The sequence below is a fragment of the Astyanax mexicanus genome, chromosome 1 (genome assembly GCF_023375975.1).
Source record: "Astyanax mexicanus isolate ESR-SI-001 chromosome 1, AstMex3_surface, whole genome shotgun sequence".
Taxonomy (NCBI): domain Eukaryota; kingdom Metazoa; phylum Chordata; class Actinopteri; order Characiformes; family Acestrorhamphidae; genus Astyanax; species Astyanax mexicanus.
The window spans coordinates 72,947,004-72,959,815 of NC_064408.1; the positions used below are offsets into that span (position 1 = coordinate 72,947,004).

A 12,812-nucleotide genomic window follows, 5' to 3' on the forward strand; every position below is an offset into this window, starting at 1 on the left:
TATGAGTATGAATAAGATGTAAAAATTATAAACAACATTTACTTGGACACATTACTTCACATTATGGAAAACGTGAAATGACAAATACTGGCAACAATGGTGGAAAGAACACATAATGCCAAATGCTTTAAGTAGTATTAATGTTTTTTTAAGTATTAGGTAGGTCATAGTGCATAAGTCATAAGCATAAGTAAAGTTATAAGCAAGGTCCAAGAGGTGCTTCAAAACGAGAAATTAGACCATTTAACTTAACATTTGGACTAAAATTAATCCTAGATCATGTAGCAAACTGTAGTAGTGCTCCTTCACCAACATGAGTGACCAATTTTAACTTAAATAACATGTAGACAAATGTGTTTTTTTCAGGTTTTGCACCATATACAGCTTGTGCTGATCTACTACAGTACATGAATATTGTTTATGTGCGTGATAATTGACACTCAAATAGGTTTGGATGTGTATTGAAACTCATGTTCTCATGAAACTACAGATGTGCTAAAAAGGCATAAGTTTTAGGGCAGTGGCACATTGTTGCCTAAAGCTCTTTTAGAGTATGACAACTATTATGAAATATTTGATTTAAATCTAATAATTTGTCTCTTAATATCTGTATTTATCTGTGTTATCTCATTTATCTATTGTGATATAGTTTCACTATTTCTTTACATCTCTAAATGTAAGAATTAGGTGTTTAATGGACCAACTGGCAGAATTTTTAGGATAGCCTTTACTTTTTAAGCTGCAGACTCTGAAACAGACATATACATTTTATGACCAGGTGGTGGCAGTATTGTGAAATCTGGTATTACCCACACTGTCATTGTATTAACTGCAAAGTCGGTATAAAGGGGTGGACAACAATATAGAGAGATGCATTGCACCCATTTATATGATCAGTTCTTCATCATGGAGGCCATTAAAGTCTTGCAAGTCCTGCTTCACCTTTAAGCAAAGTCAGATCGGCTATTTCATTCCCACTTTTAAAAAAGTGCCTTTGCTCTTTATAAGGGGACTCGTGTAGCTTTGTCATCTCTGCATGTCCATCTCTTGGGAATGCAGCTTAGACCCCTGCTGTTACAAGTTATAAATAACTATGCTGCCCATTTGCATGCCCCTCCCTGTGTGCATTTTCCTCATCGGCCAACGCACAGCTACAACAAGCGGCAGATGAGCCGGATCTACCCCAAAGGAGGCCGCGTGGACTCCAGTAATTACATGCCTCAGATCTTCTGGAACGCTGGCTGCCAGATGGTGTCTCTGAACTTCCAGACCCCAGGTACAGCTCTGCCCTGGGGCAGCGCCTGAGCCTCAGCAACCCCACCACTAAACAAGCACGCGATGAACATGTACATGTATGAACAGACACATGGGGAACACATGTCCAATGAATGTGCACCATACTGCACACAAACACATACAGTATGCATTAGAGAAGTGAAGAGACAAAGCACCACTGAATTTACTATGACTTTTAGAGGAAAAAGCATCACAGTAACACTAGCTGTGTAATAATTAAGCAATAATACACTCACGGTTCGTGCTATAACATGTAATATTGGCACTGCTGTTCTGCAGTCATAGGCCGAGTAATGTAGATCAGCACAGCAGTGCCAATATTATAGCACGAACCTCAAGTGTATTATTGTGATTATACCTCAGTTCCATTATCACTGTTTATTGAAAGATTTAAGATCTCTTTGGTTGTAAAAACTCTGCGAGTTAAAATAGTTCCATTGCTGCTCTGTTTGTAGCTGCACTGTTTGGCTTGTAAGCGCTGCATTGTTGCTAGATTACCTGTATGTGGCGGAGTATTACATGGAGAGCTTCAGTTACAGTGCATTACCATCTGATAACGGCACTCATAGAACGCCTCTCAGCCAATCACATTGCAGGGTCGGAACTAACTGTGGTATAATATAGGATTAGTATCCTTGGTGACACAACCAAGTTCTTAGTAATTAATACATATAATAAGAGGCTGATTTTGAGTTGTCGGGATTGAGCATTATGGCAAATATCACACCTGCTGTTGAGGTTAACTTGACTCCTTCATGAAAAGACATCAGAGTGCATTAATTTGTAGAATTCAGCAGATAAAGGGTTCAGAACGATGATTTAAAAATTATTTAAGCCATCAACTCAAAACATTTCAGATTTTTGTTTATAAAAAAACTGCCTTACAGGACCTCTAGTTCAAGTTAATCTAGCTTAAATCTACCTAATCTATCTAAAATTGAATGTCGCTGTCAAATTTTATTTTAATATCCCACCAAGATACAGACTCTTATTTTGTACTAAAAGACCTCACAAACAATTTTTCAGCTGATAGTTTTGGAATAAATTGTAGTCGTACGCAATAATGTCTCAAAATATATACACAATAAAAATATATATATATATAGTAATATTGCAATATTATATTTGTTTTTGTTTTGTAAATTACAGTATTTACTTTAATTTGTTTATATGTATGCACTTTATTTTGTTACTTTTTTTGTTATATATTTATATAACATACATATAATATAATATAATATTATATTATGGCCATATTGCCCACCCCTGCTGGAAGGACTTTTTATGCAGTAGTGGAATATAAAAAAATATATAATAAAATATATAAAATATATAATAAAATAAGATCACACAAACCTACATTTAATTTTAAGAAAAATGCATACTATAATATTAATTTAATATTATTAAATTCCTTAAAAATTCCTGAAAAATAAATGCTGGTTATTTGTCACCTTCAGATCAATGAAACCAAGTCTTTTACACATTTACTCAAATCTCTTTCCCCTGCAATACTGAAGATGGGCCAAAAGTGTGCTCACTTTGCTTACTTAGTCGTTTGCATGTGTAAAGGCTGTACACACACACACACACTCACCCATATACAAAGAAGCATGTTGTTTAACAGATGCTGCCCTGTGGCTCCCGGCGGTGGGCTCAGAACATATGGCTCTTGTGAAACTACTGAGTGCTGAACTGGCAGGAGAGTCAGGGAAAGTAAGGGTTCATGAGAAAAACAGGAATTTGTATTTAATTAAAGAGCTTGAACACCCTTTGTTTAACCTCCAGAGAGAAGGTGAACCTGTTTACACAACCACAATTATACTTAATCAAGATGCTATTGTTGCATTACTCACTGATGCCTTTGTAATCTTATTAATTTATTTGAAATCAGTATGAGCCAATAAATGGAAAGGTGCTTTTTTTCTAGAAGTGTATTTAACATTGCAAAACAGAAGCCACCAATCAATACGTTTGTATAACTCTACTAGACTACTGTATATGTCTTGATTTGAAAGTAAAATTAGCCTGTCTTATCTGAACTGCACTAAAACCCTGTTTAAGCTGGATTTGTTTCATCAGACAAGGTTTTAAATTGTAGTTTGTAGAACTAGAAAGCTTATTACAGTTCTCTCATCTCTCTGTGTCTGCAGACTTGGCCATGCAGCTGAACCAGGGGAAGTTTGAGTATAACGGCGCGTGTGGGTGAGTGTGGGATCCTCGTCATGGCAAAACTCATCAATTAAAGTGTCACATCTCATTAGATATAGCCAGGGGCGGCTCATATCCACGATCTGCATTAGCACAAATGAGCACTCGCTAAATATCGGCCCACACACACATATATACACACACACACGGCTGTCCGCTGCATGGAGATCACCCATCTAAAGGCTCTGCCTGAGGGAATAAACTCTGTGAGCATTACAGCCCCCCGTGTGTGTCAGAGTTATACTCTCTGCCTTTCTACTGAGTCCCACTGCACTCTGCACTGGAGAAATACACAGGAGTGGAGGCCCATCATTAGAAAGCAGGCACTGTCAACTTGATTGCTGTGTGTGTGTGTGTGTGTGTGTGTGTGTGTGTGTGTGTGTGTGTACCCGTGTTTGACGATTCGTGGGTTTTTTGTAATGGGAAAAGCTCAGGTCATTAATCTTCTTCCGAACAATTAATCAGAAAAATAATTAACACCTGCCTTAAAGGCACAGCACTGCCTGATGCCACTGTAAACATGTTAGGATTGATTTCCACTCTCAACAGCTTTCAGAATAGTCCTTAACCGCAAGATCAACAACTATATTAATCTTCTATTTTTATATGCTGTTTTTATACTGGTTATTATTTCTTGACTTTGATTTTGATGAAGGTTGTTTTACGCTTTAAAAGTCAGAACCATCAAATAATAACAATTAAAAAAACGTTTTGCCAATATTTTATTTTCTATTAGATTTCATCAGGAATTTATTGCTCATGGCAAGGTTTTATATTTTTTAAAACTAAGACATAAAACACAAAGTGGTTTAACCCTTTTTGTCTCTCTCTCTATCTATCTATCTATCTATATATATATATATCTATCTATATATATATATATATATATATATATATATATATATATATATATATATATATATATATATATAATATTTTAGGATAGATGCAGCTCTGAAAGAAATTAAGAGGCCACTTAAAAAGGATGTGTTTCTTTGATTTTACAAATTGAAAACCTCTGGAATATAATAAAAAAAGGGATGGATGATCACAAGCCATCAAACCAAACTGAACACCAGGAGTGGCGTAAAGTTATCCAAAAGCAGTGTGTAAGACTGGTGGAGGAGAACATGCCAAGATGCATGAAAACTGTGATTAAAAACCAGTGTGATTCCACCAAATATTGATTTCTGAACTCTTAAATCTTTATGAATATGAACTTGTTTTCTTTACATTATTTGAGGTCTAAAAGCTCTGCTTCTTTTTTGTTATTTCAGCCATTTCTCATTTTCTGCAAATAAATGCTCTAAATGACAAAATTTTTATTTGGAGTTTGGAAGAAATGTCATCTATATTTCAAAGAATAAAACAACAATGTTCTTTTTACTCTTTTTAATTTATACCTATAAATAGCAAAATCAGAGAACTGATTCAGTATCTACCCCATCGTCCTTTTCAGAACTTCTAGAATAAAACAAACTTTTAGAGAGCTGCTGTTGCAGCTGATGTGTGCAGTGCAGAAACGAAACCAGTGCAGAAACATGGATTTGCTCTCTGCATGACCTCCAGGTACCTGCAGAAGCCAGACTTCATGCGACGCTCAGACAGGATGTTTGACCCGTTCTCTGAGACGCCGGTGGACGGGGTCATTGCTGCTACCTGCAGTGTTCAGGTTAGAGATTCTAAATTAACTGCCTGTGTTACTTTTCTTCAGTTGTATCAAAATTGTCAGGCAAAACAAAAACCCTTAGATTTTGGCCTAATTTGAACCTGGCATTGTCTTCCAGTTGATCTGTAGTGAGATGAATTACTTATATCTGACGTATATCTGTCAATCTCAGGTATTCTCAGGTCAGTTTTTATCAGATAAGAAGATTGGCACGTACGTGGAGGTGGATATGTATGGCCTTCCCACCGACACCATCCGCAAAGAGTTCCGCACCCGCATGGTGATGAACAACGGACTGAACCCTGCCTACAACGAGGAGCCGTTCGTCTTTAGAAAGGTGAGCACAGTGATGAGTAATGATATGGAAATTCAGTTAGTGTCTCCTGATCTTATTTAGCTGCATGAAGCTCTACTGGGAAATATCACCTTTCAGCATCTCTTATAGGATATATGGCAGTGCAGAGCTGGAGCTTAATGACCGTGACTGAGTCACGTTTATCATTTCCTCTTTTACTTACAAAGAGAAACGCAGTAGTGCTAGAAAAACTAGAATCCACACTTCCTCAGAATCTTTTTCTTGAGAAACAATTGATAAATAATTGCATCCTGAAACTAGTAAATGTTCATATATAAATCTCTGGGAAAAAATGATGAGTTTCTTTGAATTTCCAAATAAAAAACCTCTGGAATATACTCAAGAGGAAGATGTATGATCAAAAGCCATCAAACCAAACTGAACTGCTTGAATTTTTGCATCAGGAGTGGCATAAAGTTATCCAAAAGCAGTGTGTAAGACTGGTGGAGGAGAACATCCCAAGTTCAGTCATCCAAAATATAAAGAGAAAAATATGGTGTTAAACAAGCCAGTTTGATAGCTTTGTTTTTAGATTTCTTTAATTTTAGATTTTTAGTAGGCATCTCTTGCTTAGATGATGGTTTTACACAGCTTGGCTGGATTTTCTTAGTCAGCTTTATGATGTAGCGGAATTACTTTCAGTTAACAGTTGAGCTGAACTTTTCAAGAGTTCGTTACTTGAATTTCTTGTTCTCTTAATGTGTTTAACAGCATCAGCTTTAAAGTTGTGAAGAGGTAGAGTTAGAGGTATACATTGAATAGCTCTATTTGAATAACGTTCTAATCCATATTATGGCAAGAACTACTCAAATAAGTAAAGAAAAAAAGAATTTAAGAAATGAAGGTCAGTCAATCTGAAAAAAAATCCAAAACTTTAAAAGTACCCCCAGTGCAGTTGCAGAGACCATTAAAAACGTTATGATGAAACTGTCTCTCATCAGAACCTCCCCTTGGGGAAAAAAACAAGAGCTACCTCTGTTGTACAGGATACGTTTATCAACTTTTTTATACTTTTTAAAGGAGTGCTCTTCAAAGAAACCTTTTACCTTTTAAACAAACCCCTTTTTCAGGTGAATCTGATCCATGATGCCACAATATTTATACTAGGCTTTTGTTGTCTTTTAATGTCACAGTGAATTATTCTTATTTAAAAACTTCAGACTGCTGCTGCTTCATCAGCTGCCATCCCACCATGTGTTCCTCACATTCCAAACACTTCCGCAGTGCACACCGTACGCTACGCCACTTCTTAGAGTGCAGCACAGATGCATCTTATGACACCCCTGAAGATGTGTATGATTGTATAAGTATTGAGAAGATGTGTATGAGTATTGAAGTGTATGTATGATAAGTACATGTATAATTAGTATATTGTGAACAGCATACTAAATCTATTTTGTCTGTTAAGTCAAGAAAATAAACATGTCGTAAAAAAAAACTAGTTCAACTGCACATAATGTCAGAACTTGCACACGCTGGTTTTGCAGAAGCTTCAGATCTGCACCGTGTTGTATTAACAGGAAATCGAGTTTCCTGACCTCTCATATGTTTGTAAAATGAGAACACGCTCAGCAGTGATGTTCACTTAACACAGCAGTCGTGTTTTCACTGTGCTGTGGTTGACACTAGCGCAGATTGTACTAAATGAATGGTCAGTGGCAATAATGCATAATAAGCTTTTTTTTTTGCTGGAGTTGTAGAGCGATTTGTGGAAACTGCTACACACACACACACAAACAAAGCTCGACGTACTACGATGAGAAAAGGAAATAAGAGCCAAATGAGAGAAAGGGAATGTCGCAGTCGCAGGGACAGAATGAAAGGAAGTGACAAGGAGGAGAGAGAGGCTTGTAGAGAGAATGGTAAGAGTGTGTGTGTGTGTGTGCACAGGGAGGTAGCAAGACCTCATAAAGGAGCGATGAAAGAAAGATGATGAGAAGAAAAGTGAGGTTTGTGGAGTTTGTGCCAATGAGCAAGATGAAGCAGATGAATTTGACGCTGCCATTTATCATAAGAGGAGTAAAGCCAGAGCCCTGCTAGAGAGAACAATAGAGAACAGACTTGAGACTCGGAAACAGAGGGGGGGGGGGGTCGGGGGTGCTGTCTGGGGAGAGTATTATCACATGCAACTCTATGCTACAGTCTATACTGTACATATTGGTTGTATTAGCTACTCTACACATTAGGGGTGTGCCACATCATATCATACTCAATAATATTGCAATAATATTTTTTAAACCAAAAAATATTTGTATTGTGATAATAACTGCATCATGATAACAGCATCTGTGTAGCTTAGTGGGAATAATTTTTTTGTTTTGTTTTTATATGTTTGCAGTTTATATGCTGGCACGAAATATTCTGCATTTTAGTATTATGGAAGATGTTTTTGTAGATTTTAGTTTCTAATGAATTTTCTAATGAATTACTGTATAAAATCTTTTTGTAGTTTTTTTTGTTGCAAAAGTATTTTCTTGAAACAAACTAAATATTAAAAAATACTCAAAAATAATTAATTTGAACTTGTTTTCTTTGCATTATTTGAGGTCTGATAGCTCTATATATTTTTTTTTTTGTTATTTCAGCCATTTCCTGCGAATAAATTCTCTAAAAGATAATATTTTTATTTGGGAGAAATTTCGTCTGTATTTTATAGAATAAAACAACAATGTTCATTTTACTCAAACATCTACCTATAAATAGCAAAACCAGAGAAACTGATTCAAAAACTGAAGTGATCACTTTTTTTCCAGAGCTGTATCTATTCACTGCATTAAAAGTAATATTAAATCAAGTTAATCATCCTCATTTCTGTTAGGAAATTAAACAAAATATTATTTCCAGATATTTTTTATTGCTTTAAACATGTCTTGTTCTTCATAAGTTAATTTTGCTCATTTTAAGAAAATATGCAAATGTCTGACTGGAAAGAAATCAGATGGTTTATCATGTTAAAAATATTTAAAAAGTAAAAGTTAAAAAAATGTTTTAAATGAATAATTTTTTTTTTGTACAATAAATAAAGTCAACAAAACATCTCAAATATTGTATATAGATATAGATCTATGTCTAGATATGAGGTGACTAATAGTGCCAAAGTATTTTATTTGAATATTTTTAAAGACAAAAGCCAAAAAACTATTATCACTTTAATAGCGTTTTAAAGCTCAATAGCTGTATTTTAAGCTTTTTTATTGGCTAGAGGACAGAAAAAGAGAGAAAGAAGGAGAGAGAGAGAGAGAACACGGCTATTATGCTGAGGCCAGCAGAATGGTAGAGTCTCTCAGCCATGACACTGAGACTCCAGCACAGGCCATAAATCACAGCTGCCGCAGTGCTGCCCGCTCTCCACACACACACACACACACACACACACACACACACACACATTAACTGCTGTTAACCTCCATTCACACACACATACACACACATACACACCTATAGACACACATAGCACATGCTGTTATCCCCCACACTCCCAGTTTACACACACACACCGCTGACAAAGCTGCTGTAACCGCATCGCTTACACACACGCATACACAGCAGCACAGCCATTATCACTGCCTTTGTTCCCTCATTACACACACACAGTCTGCACTGCCATTACAAACACATACAAAGATGTTAAGCACAAACTGTATTTCAGATAAAGCCCTGCAAGATTTCTGCAGACATTAAGAATACTCTAAACACTATAAACACACACATTCTGATTAACTTATAGAAGATTATTATTGCCAGAGATAACGGAAGTGCGTATATCTGCATGAATCTGCATCTCTTAATTCTGACTGTTTAATATTGCTTTTAGATTTATATATATAATACTATCAGGTCTCATATCACTATATATATATATATATATATATATATATATATATATATATATATATATATATATATATATATATATATATATATATATATATATATAGTGATATGAGACCTGACATATTTCACAAATATAATATATATATAGTAATAACATAATAGTAAACAACATGAATAGATAATTTGCAGATTTGCAAATACTACTGCAAAAACACAGCCCTGTTACACTTAATTTTACCCGTAAATATAACTAGTATAATTTCCATGGTGCTGTGCATTCTCATTTATACTCACACACACACACACACACACACACACACACACATTCAAACAGGCATCAGTGTTGTTAAGCCCCCAGTGCTGCAGTAACCCTTTCACTGACACACAGGATCTCACACACCATCAGTTCTGCTGTTATCCAAGGTATTACAATGACATGAGCTAAAGCCTACAACATTTATACAGTATATCACAGGATATCCTCTACAAAGATATTTTTACATTCAGCCATACGCAAACATTAGGGCAGCCCTTCTCAAATTCAGTGTCCTGTGAAAATTAACAAACCTAAATGTGTCACTTTTCTACACCTATTAGAGCACAGATTATATTTGAGGGGTGGAGAGTTTTGTATGTGCTGTTACTGTGAGACTGCACTGGAAGGGGGGGAGGGAGGGCTCCACGCTGACAGTCACGCTGTCTACTGCTCTCTAGTCCAATGAAGGTAATTTAAAAACCAGGACATTTCCTCACTTTCTGAAAAAAAAAAACGGGACGCCCGGGACAGGACGTGAAATACGGACATGTCCCGGGAAATTCGTACGTTTGGTCACCCTATCCATGGTGGTGGAGTTAGTCTGGAGAGCGGGCAGTTAGAGAAACCTCTCAATGTTAAACTTACCCCGGCATCAAACCAGACAGGAGGGTGGTTCATTAAAAAAAAAATAATGTCTGAAATAAGTTTACATAAAATATGAAATTAATTAAAACTTTGTATTTTATCTTATCTTATTCTTGCATTCATAAAAGAGGCATACTTACTTACTTAGAATACGTTTGGCTAATAATCAAGCACTAAGATTTTATATTGGATTTTTTAATATAAGATCAATATCTCTGAGCACCAGATCATTAAAATAGGCCTATTGATTACGTTGTGTAATACACATTGTGTACATTTCTAAAATACTCTTTCTTTATCCCATGAAAGTAAAAGTATGCTGCACTGACCTGTGAGATATGCATGTAAGGTCTCTTGTGGATGTGGATGGTAGTGAGTTGCTTCTCTGTCCGCATGGACAATTCTCGCCAAATGCCACCAGTCACAGTCCACTGCAGATGGTAATGCTTTCTTATGACATGTTCCCAGTACACACATGTCACAGTGGATCAAGAAATGTTACATGCCCAAACAGCTTCAGTAATGCAATACCCCATCCACCTGGTACACACAATTACGTCAGTATCAGCAAAATTACATCTAACTTCTTTTGGCACAAAGACGTGGCACAAAAGTATATTGCTTCTAAACACCACCTTAAAGTTCCATATTGTTGCATATAATAGGACTGTGGTATTTATTTCTGGTCTGTTCTTGGTTCATCTTGCTGCACAGCTTGTTTAAGCTAAAATTACCTATTTTTCTTTGAAGATTAGGTCAGTGGGCGTGGTGTTTTTTGAAATATCTTGTTGTATAGGCATTTTTTTTCTCAGTTTTCAGCTGAGATTTGACTCCATTATTTGCTGATAGATCCACCCCCCATTAATCACAGTTGGCAAGGTGTAATTTTCATAAGAGGCAGTTCCTTGTTTCTCCAAACCTGCTTTTGCTGACTGTGGCCAAAGACTTCTTTAGTAAACAGAACTCATCTTGTTGTTGTTGTTTTTTTTTTGTAAACAGCTTTGGGAAAAAATAAGAGGCCACTTAATGACTATATTTTTCCTTAATTTTACTAAATTGAAAACCTCTAGAATATAATCAAGATGAAGATAGATGATCACAAGCCATCAAACCAAACTGAACTGCTTGAATTTTGCACCATTAGTGGCATTAAGTTATCCAAAATCAGTGTGTAAGACTGGTGGAGGAGAACATGTCAAGATGCATGAAAACTGTGATTAAAAATCAGGGTTATTCCACCAAATATTGATTTCTGAACTTTTTTTTAAATATGAGTTTGTTTTCTTTGCATTATTTGATGTCTGAAAGGACAATATTTTTATTTGGAATTTTGGAGAAATGTTGTCCGTAGTTTATAGAATAAAATGACAATGTTCATTTTACTCAAACATTTACCTATAAATCAGAAACTGAAGTGGTCTCTTAATTTTTTCCAGAGATGTATATTGACTTATGAAGTGTATGTTAAAGGAAGAAACACTGCATATTGGAGTAGTGTGCTGGGAAATATTCACTTTGTTACTGATCTTTTTGCTTAGAACTTTTGAGAGGCTGATTCCAGGTTGGTTACTAGTAATTACTGTAGTAATTTAAAGTCAAAAACAGTGTAAAAGACATTTGACCTAAAATCTGCAAGCCTTGCTCAGATCTAGAGTCTAGAACTTGTAGAGTTCAATTCAGTTGGTCTTCATCAATTGGTGGTGTAACAGTTGTTGTAGCTGTATAGACAGGTGAGTGGGTTCATGATAGTAGAATACCAGTGCCAGAAAACAAAGCAGTTTGGCCAGGGCTAGACTAGGTTAGGTTTTGCCAGTGTGTTTTTCATCTGTCCACTGCTAGCTTACTAGTACAGACAATTTATAGTTTATTGCTTATTTTGACATTCTTTGAAATTTCCAGATTAAACCAGTATCCCTTTTTCTCTATCTACATCAATCTATCTGCTTCTCTTAACTCTTCCCTCCACCCCTCCTTCCATCTTGCTCTTATCTGCTGTTGAGTTGTAGTGTGTATCTGCAGTGCTGGGTTCACTGCATGTGTCCTTGTCCTGCAGGTTAAAGGTCATGAGGAGGAGTGTTCATTCAACAGTGCATGCTCAGATAGAGGTGCATGATCTATAGTGCTGTAACCATTACTGTCTAGACCAGCGTTTCTCAACCTTTGTTCTATCACGACACCCTTTAAATATATGCGAGATGTCATTTTTTTTTATGAAATAAAATAGCGCGTCACAATTAGCGCGAAACCTGCTGACTTTTCAAACAAGTGAAATACTCTGCTACACTCACTGCTGAACTACCACTGGATGAAGAAGTTAATGGCTCTGATTCAGAGTTATCTGAATCTGCAATCTTCTTTTTAAAAAACGTTCCATGCTAGCCTGAGTGCTTCACACAACTCTCGCAGTGCATCGCGTGGGGGACAAAAACTTTACAGTGTGTCCCAATTTAGGGGCCGCATCCTTCAGAGGCTGTATTCGAAGACAGATTGCGATTATTGACACTGTCACTGTATGATACATCAATAAATATACAAATGAAGAATGC

General features: G+C 36.1%; 1 protein-coding gene across 2 annotated transcripts in view; it reads left to right on the forward strand.

Moving 5' to 3' along the window:
- LOC103022380 (1-phosphatidylinositol 4,5-bisphosphate phosphodiesterase beta-4) overlaps positions 1–12,812 on the forward strand; it is a 129,313-nt gene that overhangs the window by 98,765 nt on the left and 17,736 nt on the right. For both annotated transcript variants that reach the window (XM_007232816.4, XM_007232819.4), the window contains exons 24-27: positions 1,152–1,276; positions 3,450–3,501; positions 5,077–5,179; positions 5,349–5,513. In XM_007232816.4, the coding sequence (XP_007232878.3) occupies positions 1,152–1,276; positions 3,450–3,501; positions 5,077–5,179; positions 5,349–5,513 (445 nt within the window). The remainder of the gene's footprint in view (positions 1–1,151; positions 1,277–3,449; positions 3,502–5,076; positions 5,180–5,348; positions 5,514–12,812) is intronic.